We start from the raw sequence: 17,868 nt of genomic DNA on the forward strand, positions 1-17,868 counted from the left end.
TGGATGATACTCCTCTATGTGACAGTCGCCTGCTCTGGTTATGCTGAGGCTGCTCAATGACAGGTTCCATTCACAACAGGTTTAAAGGGCTTGAATGCCTTCTGCTGAGGCAAGGAATCTACTGACCTCTCTTTACATGCTCTCTGCTGCAGCCCACTGGCCTTTGTGTCACCCAACAATGATGGCACCACAGCACCACAGCCGGGGAACGCATCATTGTTCACTGTGGCCAATGGAAACGCAGCAAACAGACGTTTGTGTGATGTGTGACTTTCTGTGCATGTGAAGAGCGATGTAGAGACTGAACATCTGCTCTGTGACGAGGGGACAGTAAGGGAACGTCACTCCAAGAGAGAGCCAATCAGACGGAAGCTGTTTGGATTTATGCCAGGGTTTTTAGGCTTGTAAGACCTAAGTACAAGTGGCAAAAGTCTGTTTGTTTTTTTTAAATAGAAAAAGTCAGCTGAGACGAGATGCCCTACACACCGTCTGGCTTTTTCTGTGACCGGTTGATCCGGGAACGAGAGAGGAGAGACGGAGAAGGTTCTCTGAACAAACCACTGCGCTTCAATGGTCAGGACTTCAACACCCTGAGACAGGAGTGTCTTCAGAAGAAGAGTCTGTTTGAGGATGACTCTTTCCCGGCCACTGTGGAGTCTCTGGGCTTCAAAGAGCTCGGACACAAGTCGAACAAGGTCAAGAACATCATCTGGAAGAGGCCCAAGGTATGAGGAGGGGCAGGGAGTTTGGCCAGGTTGGCACATGGAAGGTAAAAAAAAGAGGGGGTGAATCACACATGAGAGGTGGGACAGTATATTTTTGATTTGTGGCAACAACAAATTTTGCATTAAAATGGCAGATTTCAAACTAACTGCTTCTCTACATCGATTTCAAGATTCTTCTCTTCATTTATAAATGAATCAACCCTTATTTCAACCAATAATAAATGAGGTTGTCATTATAAAAACTTTCAATAGCACGTACAAACCTCAAAAGCTGACGTGACCTTTCCCCTGTGGGTCTCTAGAGGTCACTGAACTTGAATTTCCAACTCAGAAACTTGGAGTACTCGAACACGTACAAGTTAGAATTCCAAGAAAGCAGCCACAATCCAAACACTGCTTCTTTTACAGTTAATAGCACCCCTGTCAAATTAGATTTCTGGATGTACACAGAGTACTGTTTGATTTTTATCCATAAGCATGTTGCTACGCTGTTTTTTGTGTGTGTGAAATACCATAATGGACCCTGTTATTGACTGGAATTTTTAACAATGGCCAGCCTGGGATACGTTTGATTCCACGTTTTTTTCCAACTTCTCTCTGGAACATGGTGAACTCGGAGGTGGCGTCACTCCCAGCTCCGAGTTCCGATGTAAATGGAACACAGCAAGAAAGTCGGAGCAACCTCCCCGACACTTCCACAATGGCTGCCGTAGTCCATACACTGCTACTTTAACTGTTAATTGCAATTCTGTCATAATTTTTCTCAGTTCTACTGTTCTACTGTTTATAGCAGGGTATGTGATCAGAGTGGAGCTGAGGAATTTTGACTGGAGTGAGGTAGAAAATAACAAAATAATAATAACACATTAAATAATTACCCTAACAATCAGAATAATAATAATAATAACAATAATAATAAGAGTCACCTTATCTCTTGCTCCATCTTAATCTAATGTCACTATACCAGTGTGTGAAGTATATGTGAGGAAGAGGAGGATGATGTGAGAGTAAATGATCATATTGGGAATAAATCTGCCTCCTGTGAAAAGTCTGTAGCTGACTTTGCTCAACCTGTTTACGCCACTGTATTTTTATGTTGGTAAATATGTTGTTACTTTGAGAACTCAATATTTTCTCAGGAGGTTCTTGGTATAAAAAGTTTGAGAACCACTGATGTAGAACTGTATCCCTAGCCCGCGATACATTTGCGTACATTTTTTCCCCCGACTTCTCAACCAGAATGAGGTCAACAAACTTCTAATCAGGCAACCCAAAAGTCAAACTTCTCAGTCATAGGTTGGCAATACAAGCTTAAAACGATATCAGGATATTCCATGATGTATTCCATGATAATAACAATATTTTTGGTGACATGTTAGAGATTTTAAAAATATAAGTGTTTGTGTTAATATGGAATGATACATCATTCACAATAAAAACATATTTTTGAACCAAAATTAATCTATTAAATAAGAAAACATACAGAAATACTTCATTATGACTTGACTATAAGTGGCATGGAATTGATTGGCGGATAACATGTTTGCGACCTCTGATTTAGACCAGTTCTCTGATATGTCTTTTGTTTGGCAGGAAATTTGTGAGAATCCTCAGTTCATTGTGGGAGGAGCCAGTAGGACAGACATCTGCCAGGGAGATCTGGGTAAATACCGTCCTTTATTTCCCTCAACTTTTCATGAAGTGTGAACCTTTCACTGATGAACAAATGTTTTAAATAAAAACAGTTTAAAATGTACAGAACCAATTTATTCAATCATTTTATCCATAACCTAATAACTGAGTTTCAAGACCTGTTTGGAACAAATGAATGGAAGGAAACTAAGGATTATTTTCATAATCGATGAATCTGTTGATTCTTTTATCGATTACACCTGGAAATTTGAATTGAATGATTGTTTTGTCCATAAACAAAAAAATATTCAGTTTTAATTATTTATTTGTTACATGGAGCAAAGAAACCAGAAATATTCACATTGAAGAAGCTGAAAAATCAGAAAACATATTTTAATTCTTTAAAAATCACTCAAATCACAATAATTGACAACTCATGTAGTAATAGATCGTTAATCTATAAAAAATGTTCAGCCCGAAAGAAAAATAAGTAAATTCTGTTGTATCTACTAAACCACAGAGGTTTGAGGCTCCTGTTTTTTTTTTTTTGGTTTAAAGGTTTTAAGATAAATAAAACCCCAACAACAGTTATGCATCAATACGCTTAAATAGGTAGATATTAGCTACCTAGAAAGTTAGCTAAGCTACTAAAATGAGTGGCTAGCTAGCTAGCTATAATGCACTTTATTTGTCCCAAAACTCTGAATTTTCTTCGTGGAATTTTAATTCATTTTATTCATTGATAAACCTCAAATTTAGACCTAGCTATTTTGAGACAAACACAGTTTTCAATCATCAGTTAACCCTACCCCTTCATTCAAAACTAAAATACATTTTTATTTCATACTGGTTCTCACTTTATTAACCCTTATACATGGCTTTCCCTAAATTGACAAAAAGGCAATTTATTCTTGACTTGAAAAATGATTTCCAATGGTTTTACATTTGATATCTAAAAAAAAGTGCCGGACACTTTGGTGAACAAATATCCCCCTGGTCCCCCTGCACATGGCCTCCCCATAATGTGCTTACTCTTTTCGAAGGGAATCCATCCAGCAGCACTTCCCATTGTTGTCTCGTCACAGTGAGAATAAAGGGGACAAAGGTCCTGTTAACCTGTTCACTGTTGAAACACACACCTGGACATTCAGCAAAACTGATGTCCTCAGCACTCAGCGGATCTCTTCCTCCTGCAAAACAAAATGTAGTCATGAGTGAAGTCAGTGTCAGTCTTTATATCTGTGAGGTAAAAGGCACCAGAGCTGAACCACAAACTATTTTTGAGGCAGCTTCCATTTCATTGCTGACATGGGTTAGGGTTAGGGTGCATTAAACAAAGTAAACACTAGTCAGACACATGTGGAGCCATGTAACTAAATTATAAAAATATGTTTACATATGATAGAAGAATGTAACAATACACACCATATGGACAAAAGTATTTGGCCACACCTGTAGAGTATTGAATTCAGGTGTTTCTCTCAGGCTTTGGTCTCTAGGCCTCTTATCGCCAATGAAGGACAATCTTGACAGTTTGCGGACGTTCCTTTTTCTATTCCAATATGACTGTGTCCCAGTGCACAAAGCAAGAAATATAAAGACATGGTTTGACTTTGAGTTTTGTGGAAGAACTTGACTGAACTGGTCCATTACAGTTGGTCCCAATACTTTTGTCCACATTGTGTAAACTCTACATGAAAATGTCCCATCTTCATCTGATTTTTCCAATTCTAATAATAAACATATTAATAAATTAGAGTAGATGAGCTCCTCACACCCATGTGTAGCTATATACAGTAATTAGATGTTTGTGATTTAATTGATTTCCTGTGTACAGGTGACTGTTGGTTGTTGGCCGCTATCGCTTGTCTCACCCTGAATGAGAAGCTTCTCTACCGTGTTGTTCCTGCAGAGCAAAGCTACTCAGAGAGATATGGCGGCATCTTCCACTTCCAGGTCAGGAAGTTAAAATAAATGTCCATGTAATCCTTCATTTCTGCTCCTTAAAGTCAAGCGACTCCTCAATTAAAGGCCCAGTGTGTGAAACATAGACTGTATATAGAGATGGAAGTAGTCAAAGTCTTATGATTTGCAATATGACTTATTTTCTGAAGGTTCACAGAAAGTTCTTCAATGCTGTTTTTTCCTTCTTCTCCTTCAGTTCTGGCGTTACGGTGACTGGGTGGATGTCGTCATCGACGACCGCATCCCAACCGTCAACAACCAACTGGTCTTCACTAAGTCCGCAGAGAGAAACGAGTTCTGGAGCGCCCTGCTGGAGAAAGCCTACGCCAAGTGAGTTTAACCTGGCAAGTTTTTATGTCTGAGAAGACGTTAGCTGTGGTTTTGTTGTAGCAAAGCAAAGGCGTGTGGATGAGTTATCATTAAAATAATTAGTTGACAGTGGATCACTAAAATAATTGTTAGTTGCTGCCCCAGTTATTACTTCATCCCACAGAGTGGGAGTATTGTTTTTGGTGGCTCTGTCTGTCTGGCTTCGGCGGATCTGAACTGAGATACTCGGTACTGAACATTGATGTAAATGTTATCATCATTTCTCTTTCCAGGCTTCACGGCTCCTATGAGGCCCTCAAGGGTGGAAACACCACAGAGGCCATGGAGGATTTCACCGGTGGAGTCACAGAGTTCTACGAGATGAAGGAGGCTCCCAAAGAGCTTTACAAAATAATGAAGAAAGCTCTGGAGAGAGGCTCTCTCATGGGCTGTTCTATCGATGTGAGTCTGTCAGAAGGTCACTTACCTTCTGACTTAAATCTATGGGTGAACACGTTCAGAGAAAACATCAGCTTCATCCAAGAGCCTCAACCACTGGAGGGCACCAAAAACAAAAGCTTCAGCTGGTTTTCATTTTCTCTCCTTAGGTCACAATCTAATCAAATTAGGATTGTGTTGGTGACTGGTCGGCAGATTATTTAGGCCCTGTCCCCACAAAACAGCACAAAACACAAAACGCAAAAAACACAAAAGCCCACAAATGTATACACATACAGTATATACTGAAAATAATGAAATTTCTTTTACTTTTTTTTAGCAACTAAGCATTTTTTGTTTCTTTTATGATCAGATTTTGTTTTCTTGCTTGGTTTTTAGTTTAGTGTTATAATGTTAAAATGACAAATTAATTGTCTAGTCATATAAAATAATATTGTGCTGGTAAAGAAAATCAAACACAGCCATGTTAAGTCATTTTAATGTGTGTATAAAGGCAAAATAATTAAAAAAAAGGCCAGGGTAAAATCATTTATTCTTCAGTATCTATGTCTTTAAAACATTTTATCATGGTTCTTGGCCCTTGATGTTAACGTTATTATGTTATTTTGATTTACTTTCAGTCTCTGGTTCCCGCTCGCCTTGAGACTCGCACTGTGACTGGACTTGTGAAGGGTCACGCCTACTCTGTGACGGCAGTGGAGGAGGTAAAACATGAGGAGGCCCATAGGCACAAATCCAAATTTTATCTAGCTTGTTTTTTTTGGCAGTCTTGACAGGTAAAAAAATGCTAGATCAAATTTTTTCAAGGCTGATTCACAAGATAGAGATTTTTAAAGAGGTGGTTTTGAATGTAATTTCTGATCCATTTCAATGTGAACTTCAGATAGAATTTGAAAGTGTCTTTTCAATAGATCCGGAGAGACGGGAGTTCATTGGAGGCGCTTAAAACAATCAACACAGTGTCAGACAATGGTTTAAAAATCAGAAGAAAGTCTGTGCTGCAGCTCCATGTAACCATGTGGGACAGAAACAGGCACAGATTTCTGTTGATGACCTGTTTTTCCAGGGCGTGGCCTGTAACTATAGAAATCCACTTCAGGGAAGAGCAGGTGAAGGGAAGTTAGATGTTACATTCGGACCCAAATGCAGGTTGAAACATAAATAAAAAGAGTTTGTAATAAAACAAACAAAAAGGCAAAAACAACCCAAAGGACGAGGCGAAGGCATGACGAAAAGTCAAAACGGAAAAATACCTTTTAAGACAGGAAGCAGAAACACAGGAAACTGGATGAAAAACTCTGAACAGGATGAACTGAAACCAAGAAACAGGGAGCCAAAGAGGGATAATCAAACACAGGTGAAACTAATTAGACACAGATGAATCACATTAGGGCGGGGCAAGTTCGACATACCAGAAAATATTCTTCAATTTTCTTTTTAAGGAAACAGAATCTGCAAATGGTGTAAGTGTAAAGTTTGCTTGTCAGGAATTCCTGAAACCCTAACCCTAACCCTTAACACAATAATGTCATAATCAAATAAAATTTTATGTGGCCAAATCACAATATGCATTATTTCAAGGTGCTTTACATTGTAACACAGAAACCTTTATAACAGGGCTCTCAAACTCAAATGTCCTGGGGGCCAATGAGTATCTAGTGTGGCTAGTTGGGGGCCGTTTTTTCTGTTCAGGAGTGGTGGCTTATGCCGCATTTCAAAATCAATGTTTTGAAAAAATGTAATTATATAATGTAATGTTTAGAATATACTGATATCAATTTTAATTACAGAATAATAATAATGGCAATAGTACAACTAATATTAATAGTGTAATCCTGGGTTTGTCTGTTAAGAGAAAAATCACAACTTCCTCTTATCACAACACTGAAAAACAAGGTGTGCCACCCAAAATATTTCCTGATCCATCCCACATAAAACATCCACGTAAACATGTCAACATTTTGGATTGGCCCTCCAATCTTAAAAATAAATCATGCAATAATAAATCTCATTTTACAAATATCCTGGATGCTGCAGCCCTGGTGTCAAAGGTATCTGCAGAGTGAGCACAATAAAACTAACAACAACAACAATAATAATAATAATAATAAAAGTTTGGGTCCTTAGTTTCAGCTGTTTGTCAAACTGTCCTCACATAAAGTTTGATGAAAAAATCTAAACTCTCAGGAGTCATGTTTGTGTTTTCATGTCTCTGTGCTGCATCTGTTTATGTATAGAAACATTATGAATAAACAGATTCTGGTTCTCTCAGTGTAAAGCGTCGCAAGCGTCCAAAGTTCGTCTGGTGCGCCTCAGGAACCCGTGGGGTCAAGTGGAATGGAACGGTCCCTGGAGTGACAAGTAACAAGCTTTTAACCGTCTTCACACACAACTTGTGTCATAATGTGTTTTATATGTGATTTTTTAAATGATTTCTGAGGCAGTGTTACAGCGCCACATACAGGCCTGTCAATATACTACAGTGTTTAGAGTCATCTTGTGAGTATGAAGACATTTCTGGAAAAGAAAACTTTGTAAGAACGAAAAAGAAAAAGACTGTATAGGGAACGTTTTGTTTTATGTGTGGGTTGGGGCCTTAGAGAACCTTTAAAAGCACTTTAAATTAGTCTAACCCTAACCCTTTGACACCAGAACTGGTCTTTGACATTTGACCAGTCTTGGTATATTTCAGTTCTGTGTCTCAGCTTCAGTAAGTTCTTTGTGATTTTGTTTGTGATGTGATGTTTGTGGTTTTCTCCTCTGTGAAAGCTCTAAGGAGTGGACCTCACTGTCCAAAGATGAAAAAGATAAGCTACAGCACCAGAGTGCCGAGGACGGAGAGTTCTGGTCAGTGATGTGTTTTATTTACCTTCAAAACTTTTACTTTACTTTTTAAACTTTAGCTTTAAAAAACCTACTTGTTTATCTTGCATTTACATTTTTCATTTTCATTTTCTGTCTGTATCCAGGATGTCATTTGAGGATTTCAGGAAGAACTACACCAAGATCGAGATCTGTAACCTCACACCTGATGCTCTGGAGGACGACAAGATCCACAAGTGGACGGTTTCTATGAACGAGGGACGCTGGGTGAGAGGCTGCTCCGCCGGAGGCTGCAGGAACTATCCAGGTAAAAGAACACAGAACAAAACAACAATAATATTAACAGTGTTACGCAGCATGGGCCCCCAGATCACCGGGGGGGGGGGGTGTTGGACAATAGTTTTTGGACAAAGGAGAAAGAAGAAATCTAGTGATCTTTAGAATATTTAAATAATTTATCTTAAATTAATTGGTTTTATCTTAGAGTTGAGGATTTGCTCATTTAGTGCACATATGCTCATCTGTTTAGGGTCAGTATCACCATCACCACACTTGAATGCAAAAGTGAATATGAATACTAGTCCAATTTTGTGACTTTACTGCCCTCACATAATGACACTGGTTTAGTGTCATTAACACAACTTTAATGGCGTTACATTTGTATCAATAATAGTAAAACACCGGCTACACTGTGGTGGTGAGAGAGGGGTAACCAAAATAAACCCACAAAAACCCTCGACTGAAAACAGAAGTACTACAAAACAATGGACAGCAACAATACTTTTTCTGGAATTATACATATTAGCACATATTACAAAATAATAATTAGCATTGTTACAAGTGTACAAACTGGACATCCGAAAATAAAAAAGTCTGTGGTGAGACTGAGGCCATAAACCCTGGCTGATTTAGGATGGAAAGCTTTGATGAGGGGGTTAGTGAGGGATGGGATAGAGATGTTTTATTGCTTTAAATGAACTTAAAACATGACAAAAGTTCCAAAACATCACAAATAAAGAGTCAAATCCAAATATTGTTCTGCAGACACTTTCTGGACAAACCCTCAGTATCGCCTGCGTCTGCTGGAGGAGGACGACGATCCCGAGGACAGCGAGGTGGGCTGCACCTTCGTCGTGGCTCTGATGCAGAAGAACCGGCGGAAAGAACGCAAGATGGGAGCAAATCTCTTTACCATTGGATTCTCCATCTATGAGGTGCTTCCTCTCATGTTTTCAAGAAAATAATTTCACATGTTCAGGATGATTTTAACAGACGTTGTGTTGCTGTTGAGACATTAAAGGTCCAGTATGTAACATTTAGAAGAGGGGTCTCATAAAGAATTTCAAAATAAAAGTGTCTGTGTTGACATGGAATGATTTTTAGTTCACAATACAAAATGTACCTACTACTGAAACTTTAAATGAACAGAAGGACCGCACGTGGCCCACGGGCAGCAATTTAAAGGCCTCTGATTTAGAAGAGCTTATTGAATATACTACTTTATTTATATAATTTATTTAAAATAGAAACAAGTTAGATTTGCATAAGCCATAGAACAACATACATGCAGTTCATTTAAAAGCTGAAACAAGTTAGATTTGCATAAGCCATAGAACAACATACATGCAGTTCATTTAAAAGTTGAAACAAAGTTTAGATTTAAAAAGTAGCAGGTCAATGTAAATACATACGTACTGTATTGTATGTCCTCTTTATTGACCTGACACTGGTTTTATCTCTGTCTCTTCACAGGTGCCCAAAGAGGTGAGAAAAGTTTTTAATCATTATTTTAGTCCTGCATTTTGACTTTGTCTCTTACTTCACATACTGTATATATTTCTTGTTTCTCTATATTTTACATATATAAGATGTGTTTTACTAACCCTTCCAGATGCATGGGAACAAACAGCACATGCAGAAGGACTTCTTCCTCATCAACGCGTCTAAAGCTCGCTCCAAGGCCTACATCAACCTGCGCGAGGTGACCCAGCGTTTCCGCCTGAGCCCGGGAGAGTACGTCATCGTTCCCTCCACGTACGAGCCACACCAGGAGGGAGAATTCATCCTGAGAGTCTTCTCAGAGAAGAAGAACACCTCAGAGTGAGTGGGGGAGGGTGATCACATAAGTGTGACATGCAGGGGGCGAGTTGGGCTTCCTGAGGAGGGATAGGGTACATGGTGTCTGGTTCATATGTTCATTTTATCTCATTGATCCTGTGTCTCTCAGCAGGGCTGGGTATTAAAAATTACATGTTTGGTGAATAAATTAAAACTTTATTTATGCATGTTGTTTAAAACTTAAATACATAAATCTTAGCTAAAAGTTTGAACAAATTCTGTAAATTTGTTTCGGGACCCCAAAAAAATCCCCTGCGATCCATCTGTGGGTCCCACCCCAGTCTTTGGGAATCACTGAATCACACCAACACTGGCTGGAGCTGTGAGGTCATCCTGCCAACAAATGTCTAGTGATGTTATGTATTTTGTTTCGGTAATTTAATAATAAAGTTCCTGATTCATAGTCATTTGATCATAAACATGAAAGTAACTAACAATTGAAGTCTTAAAAGAACACTGGACCAACACTATCCTGCCCAATTCTTAATGTGTGAAGAAATAAAATAAACTAGTTTTATCCATGTTTAAATCAAGAAAATTAAATGTTTTCCAAATGTTATAATAATATAATAACGTAAACCTATTTAATTATGATTTTTTTTTATAGTTTATGAAAATAAACATTTTCATAAAATCAGGTTTCAAAATCAGAAATTACATTTTTCACCATTTATAGTATAATAAAAATGGGAAATCTTTGTGGAAACTGAAGCTGCTGAATGTGCGTGAACACCAAGGCCTCATGGAGTTTTGTATGAAAAACGAAAATAAAATCATAAAAATGATAAAAAGCTAAAATGAAATGTCCAACGATACCCAGCCCTGCTTGTTTATATAAAACACAGAAGATACCAACTTTATCAGAGATGTCGTTGTCAAAAAGTGAAGGGTTGTGTTTCTGCCTCTTTCTGATGAGAGGGAGTTTGTTGCTGTTGTTGTTATTGTTGTTGTTTGCTGTTGTTGTTGTTGCTGTCATTGCTATTATTGTTGTTGCTGCCGCTGCTGTTGTTGATGTTGCTGTCGTTGCTGTTGTTGTTTCTGTTGTTGCTGTTGTTGCTGTTGTTGTTGTTTCTGTTACTGTTGTTGCTGTTGTTGTTGTTTATGTTGTTGCTGTTGTTATTGTTGCTGTTGTTGTTGCTGTTGTTGCTGTTGGGGTACTTGGCGGGAGGGACACAAGCCACCCAGAGCAAATCACGTTAACGGCAATTTGATTTGTAGAGCTGGAAGAAAGCGGCCGCAGTTCGAAGCTGTTATGGAATCTTTTTTAGGACAAGCCACTTCAGATTCGGACACGATCCGGTAAAGGTCTGAGTTAAGTGCTGCACATTCAAGATTCAACAAACATCGGCCATCTCTGCTGCCCTGACACACAAGAGGAGCGGTCAGCACACGCGCTCTGATGGACAGAGATCTGGCTGTGAATCAGATAAAGCAGACATGAGTCTTGTTTTGCAAATAGCAGTAGTTTTAACTTTTAATTGGAAACCAGGGTAGGTATTGGTTATTACATAGATTACATTAGATTTATTGAACATTTAGCTTGTGCTTTAAAACTGCATTGCAATTTTTAAACCATCAAATGTTCTCTAAGAAATCTCTGTTTCTCAGTTTTCGATGTCACCTGGCAACATTCTCGTGCTGCACACAGGAAGTGCTTTGTTTTACGTCGCAACGGACTGAAGCAACAGCAATATTGCACTAGTATAGTGAAATGGTTAAAAACACAAAGAGGTCTCCACAAAGAGTTTGAGTTTAGGTTAATTCCACTGTTTGATTGGATAAACACTTCTTGACTCCGCCCACCCCTGCTCTGCTGCTGTACACACACAACGCTCCCTCATGTCTGACACAAATAATTCTAATAATGTCAACAAAGAACAAATCAACAAAAGTTACGCACTGCAGCTTTAAGTGTCACATGTTTCTAGTGACTGTAGAGAAGCAGCAGGTGGCGCTGTCTCAACTAACCAAACACATTTTATTCACAGCTCATTGAACCTGACTGAAACTCGTATGAAGTAAATATGAAAGTAGAAAAATACTGTAATTGTTCAGGCTTGTGGTCCAGATGTGATGTTGTTGTCACCATGGTGACTGCTGTTTGTTGGTCTTCATCCAGGGAGATAGAGAACAGGATCGAGGCCGATCATCCAGTGGTAAGAATCTTCTTTTTTTCCTCGCTCTTATTTTAAAATTATTTAATATTTACTTATTTTACCTTTAACACATTAACATTATTTTTATTATTATTTGCTTGTCTTCTTTTTCTAAGTTGTATACTTGTGAAGCACTTTGTGGATTTAAATGTTATCATACATTTCAATATTATATTTACTGTTAATATTAGCAGTTGCAACCAACTATTATTATAATGGTCAATTAACCTATTGGTTAAAGATAGATCTATTTGTTGTTATGGTTAATTTTTATTTGTTTAAACTTTATTTTAACCAGGAAAAACATTCTTTTTTTTAATGCGGGGCCTGGCCAAGATAACCATGTTAGTGAGGTTCTCACAGATGTTATGGTTAATGGTTAAGATAAGATAAGATAATGTATATATAAATATACATATGTAATAAGGTGCAGTTTCTCTCGGTAGTAAAAATATAATGGTTAATGGTTAAAACAAATACATTTGGAAATTACGACATGGTAAGCCACTTCCTGGCAGTAGCAGGAGCAGACAGAGAAAAACATACAATTAACTGGAAAGGGAAAACAGACAGGGAAAACAAAAGAAGACAAAAACTAATTTTACAATTACAAATAAACATTAATCTTAACTAAAGGGTTGGGAAAATTCAGCAAATTTGTTTAGGGACCCAAAAGAAATCTCCTGTGGCCCATCTGTGGGTTCCAAGCCAGTCTTTGGGCACACTATTTTAAGAGATGTTGTATAATTCTATTTTTTGTTATATATTTATTCTAATGAGCCAGTGCAGGTGTAATGTTTTACCTGTGTTTAATTCCTGCTGATAACAGATATGAAATATTCACAATCATCCTGATGTCATGATGTCTTTCTTTCCTGTCCTCGTGTCCTTGTGTCCTTGTGTCTTCTGTGATTGTGTGACGCTTCTGCTGCAGCCGGCGCCAGCGTCAGCGGGAGAAGAGAGCGAGGACGACCAGCAGTTCAGGAGCATTTTTCAGGAAATAGCCGGAGACGTGAGTTCACAGTGGAAACAAACCAACATCATGAACCTTTTACGAAGGAACAGGGTTAGGGTTAGGGTAACCCAGGGTTAGGGTAACCCAGGGTTAGGGTAACCCAGGGTTAGGGTAACCCAGAGACTTTTGGAACATTTACCTTCAAATATTCAAATATTCAAATAAACTTCCACCTGTTTAAGATCACTGCATGTTTTACCGTATTGGAAAATTACTTTTATCACATTAGTTATCGAGTTTTATTGTGTTTTATTGTACAATAATATGAATATGAGTTATATATATAAATATATATGCATTGTAGATTAGATTAGATTAAGAAATTTCTTGTTACAGCAGCAAAAAAATTATATGAAAATACAAAACAAAATGGTTATATGTACATAATTTATGAAACCCTGTCTAAATGATTTAGGTAATTATCAAAAACATTTTTTATGTTTAGCACTCTTGCCTTTGCAGCAAGAAGACCAGGGTTATGGATAATATTTGAATTAGGGACCGTAGGTGGGACAGTGAATATAATATAATGATTATTGTTGAATTTTCAAGTTTTACCATTTAAAAAAAACCCAGAAACAATAGTAAAGCACATTATTATTTCTTGTCAAATTCTAGTTCATTACTGTGAGTCAGCTCAAATTGAAATAAAAAGGTGAAATCAATTTATTATTTGCCAAATAAATAACAAAAACATTTTTAGTTTTTATAAGAGATTTGTGTTTTCTCATTTTTATGACAGGTGGTCTAATTCATTTGTTAATTTCTTTGTCTGTCTGTCTCTCTCTCTCTCACTCACAGGAAATGGAAATCACTGCCAATGAACTGAAAAATGTTCTCAACAGAGTGATCAGCAAACGTGAGTTTGAACCTCATCACTGTGTAATGAGCATCAAAGGAATAGAATAGAATAGAACAGATGAGTAAATGTACTTGATTTATCCCAAACTGGGAAATTAGAGTGTAGCAGCAGCAATACACAAAATATAAAAACAACTATAAGGAATGAAATGAAATAGTATGAACATAACATAAGAATGAGGAGTGAAGTGTGGTGTACGAGAGACAAAAGTATTATAACTTTACATGACTATTGTAGAGAGATATGGCATGAGAAAAAATCTCTCTGTGTGTGTGTCTGTCTCTGTTGGTGTGTCTGTCTCTCTGTCTGTGTGTCTGTGTTGCAGATAAGGACCTGAACACTGAGGGCTTCAGTCTGGAGAGCTGCAGGAGCATGATTGCTCTGATGGACGTATCCTTTGTATCAAGTGCATCGGTCTGTCATCTGTGGTCAGAGACTCTGAATGTAACAAAACAAAACTTCACTATCACTACATGATGCAGAATAAGTAAAGCCTTGGAAGGAAAGTGGACAAAAAACATTTTTAGGAAGATTTTGCTCCTTTTGGTATTTTTTTTTTCAAAGGGTTACCCTAACCCTAAGTATTAGTCTACCTCACAACAGATGGAAGTAACAGCAATATTGTGCTAGTAAAGTGAAATGTCTAAAAACTCAAAAGAAGTCTCCACAAAGAGTTTAAGAAGTGAATTCATGCTCAACATTAAGCCAGTTTAATGGGATAAACACTTCTTGACTCCGCCCACCTCTGCTCTGCTGTTGTATATTCTTACAAAATAAAATCCACATTGTTATGTTATATTGTGTTTTAGTAGCTAAAATCTAAACATTTTGTTATCTTTTAGTTATTTTTCTGTATTTTTATACAGGGACAGGGAGGAGCCTTATTGTCACAATGCATAGGAAAAAAATGGAATGTTCAGTAATGGTAACCCTAACCCTGGCTTTTTGGGTCAAATGTGTCAAAACACCTGCTTCCATTTCTCTTGAGGACTGGGGAAAGTTTCACTCTGTGCCACAGATTTTGGTCAATTTGATGTAAAAAATATGTAAAAAAAAAAAGTTCTTATTTATTCGACAAATAACAAACTGAATTCACCTTTTTATACCACATTTGAGTCGATTCACTGGGTTTCCCTGAGAAGTCAAAAATGAACAAGCATAACGTTCAATCTCTGAAACTAATCATATTTGATCATATTTACGGTCATAGAACAAAGCTGGAATATGAGGCTATTTATAAGGGAATAGACATTTATTTGTTGTACGGTTGTGGTCTTAACTGCTTGTGTTCAGATGGACGGGACGGGTCGACTCAATCTGCAGGAGTTCAGACATCTGTGGAATAAGATCAAACAGTGGCAGGTAGGGGGCGCTGGTCACCACAACAACTTCACCTTCCATCTCTCTATGTTTTTTGTTTTCACATTAAATGTCGTCACTGATGATGACAATGAAATATTATATGTTAAAATAAAGTATATATATTATTTATATATGTATATTTTATATATGTATGTATACATGTATGAATCATATATATATATATATATATATATATATATATATACATATACATACATATATATAAATAATCCTGAATTAAAAAGAAGTTAAATCCTTGTCTCTTTCAGGGAATCTTTAAACACTACAACGCTGACCAGTCTGGAAGCATCAACAGCTACGAGATGAGGAACGCCATCAACGATGCAGGTAATGGTGACGCACACATACACGTTCCTCTTAAAGGGTCAGTTCATAATAATTATCATCCAGATAATTGTAGCTTAGCATCAACCAAATATAAAATAAATAATAATATCAACAACAATAATAATAATAATAATAATAAATATCATAGTTAGAATAAGAGAAAATAGTTTGATTGAGGTGAATTGATTTTTTAATAATGAGCTGATACAGATATATCAGTGATAAATCTGATATTTTCACTAATTATTCTTATGAAATAAATCCACATTTTATGTTATCTTGTGTTTAAGTAGCTCCTCTATTGAAAAAAATCAGTTATTCTTTTATTATTTCTCTACTCATATTTAGTTTTAATAGTTATTATTTTATTGTTTCTCTACTCATACTCAGTTTTTAATAGTTACTCTCCACATTTTTTGTTGTGTTTACTTTGAATGGTTAGGGTTAGTCGTAAGAACAGTAGGGAAAGTATCACTCTGTGCCACAGATGAACTCACAGCCTGAACTCACCCTCTAAATGTTCTCGTCACTGTACAGTCATGTGTCTTGTGTCCCGCTCAGGCTTCCGTCTCAACAACCAGCTGTACGACATCATCACCATGCGCTACGCCAACGAGAACATGAACATCGACTTCGACAGCTTCATCAGCTGCCTGGTGCGGCTCGAAGCCATGTTCAGTAAGTCAGTGTCTCATGAACATCATGAACATCTGTCAGATTGTAGTGCTTTGTTTCAGTATTTAATACAATAGAACCTGAATTATACAGAGATTTAGAATTAAGACTTCGGTGTATCGTCTAGTGATGATGAATTTGTGTTCAGGAGCGTTCCAGGCCTTTGATCAGGAGGGAGACGGTACCATCAGACTCAGTGTTCTGGAGGTGAGCAGTGAAACTGAACTCAGAATCACAGTCCAGTGGTCAAAAACGTACCAACCCTTTCCTTTTCTTTGTCGTGTCTTATATGCAGTGGCTCCAGTTGACCATGTACACCTAGAAAGGCTCCTCCTCTCCCAGGTGAAATCCACTCCACACGAGGACCAGACCTGCCAGCTTTTACCTCAACATTCAGTGTCATCCACCTCAACTCACCTCCTCCATTTTAGCTTCTCTCTTTTCAGGCCTGTAACATTTCCTTCTCTGCTTCCATGATCATGAAAATATCAGTCTCCTTTGCTTTGTTTTTCATTTTCAATTTTCTTTTTGAACACACTTTTACCATGTATCGTACTTTTCTCAGGCATCAAACACACACAACCTCCTTTTCCTCAGTCACGATACCTCACAAGCTTCTCCCACATTTCACTGTTCAACTAGAGCAGCACAGGCATCTTCTCCCGTCTCCGCTGGACCATGAATGGACATAGTCACTCCAACGCTGACCACTTTTCATTATCTCCGTCAATAAAACACACCTGGACTTGTTGTTGGCCTAGCATAGCATGTTGGCGACAATGTGGCAGTCACTCAGCTCTGCACCTGTGGATAGATGAGACTCCAGAACCACAACTATGGAGCTGAAACTTCTAACCTTTGATTAGCACCAATGTTATTAAAGGTTCAACTATGGATTTGAGATAAATATGGCTACAGGGGTTTGACTGCAGCTTTTTGTGATTTTTCTTATTATGGCTTTGGTCTAGTGAGTGTATACTGCATTTTTAACCTTTTCAATCTAATAAACAAACAATACCGGTCTAGTTATTGGATTGACTGCATTACCAATTGTTTTGATGTTTAATTATGATATTTGGTCACCATCACACACGTCACCGTCAACAAGCCTCTTACTGCCCCCTGGTGGCTATTCAGTACAGCCAGAACACCACGTCCACTTTTGTGTAGTTATAACTAAAGACTGTAAATAAAGATGGATGGCATGTTTTCATCGCCCTCATGTGGCTGGCCGCGGTACAATCAAACTTTGCCAAATTCTTTGCATTATATTAAGTATTCATTATTGTTATGATTAGGAGTCTGATTGAATAAAATGGGCGAGTGACAGGTGGTGGTGTGGGAGGAGTAGACACATAATTACAGTCAAATAACGTCCATTTAAAGCCAATAAATAAAATAAAAAACGACAGAAAGTGG

At 37.7% G+C, this 17,868-nt stretch overlaps 1 protein-coding gene across 2 annotated transcripts; it reads left to right on the top strand.

The window, feature by feature from the left end:
* The first annotated feature begins 303 nt into the window (after positions 1 to 303).
* capn3a (calpain 3a, (p94)) lies at positions 304 to 16,868 on the top strand. 2 transcript variants are annotated; one of them, XM_058616080.1, is made up of 21 exons: positions 304 to 725; positions 2,319 to 2,388; positions 4,195 to 4,313; positions 4,519 to 4,652; positions 4,925 to 5,093; positions 5,711 to 5,794; positions 7,363 to 7,451; positions 7,860 to 7,937; positions 8,060 to 8,220; positions 8,958 to 9,127; positions 9,666 to 9,677; positions 9,805 to 10,013; positions 12,151 to 12,187; positions 13,122 to 13,199; positions 14,004 to 14,061; positions 14,390 to 14,463; positions 15,358 to 15,426; positions 15,696 to 15,774; positions 16,336 to 16,452; positions 16,598 to 16,656; positions 16,745 to 16,868. In XM_058616080.1, the coding sequence occupies exons 1-21, from the start codon at positions 474 to 476 to the stop codon at positions 16,769 to 16,771; spliced, it is 2,145 nt and encodes a 714-aa protein (XP_058472063.1). In that variant the 5' UTR covers positions 304 to 473; the 3' UTR covers positions 16,772 to 16,868. The 2 variants fall into 2 exon arrangements, with proteins under 2 accessions (XP_058472063.1, XP_058472064.1); XM_058616081.1 differs by having other exon boundaries at positions 305 to 725; positions 14,390 to 14,454.
* Positions 16,869 to 17,868: the final 1,000 nt, after the last annotated feature.

Source organism: Solea solea, chromosome 18 (genome assembly GCF_958295425.1).
Source record: "Solea solea chromosome 18, fSolSol10.1, whole genome shotgun sequence".
NCBI classification, from domain to species: domain Eukaryota; kingdom Metazoa; phylum Chordata; class Actinopteri; order Pleuronectiformes; family Soleidae; genus Solea; species Solea solea.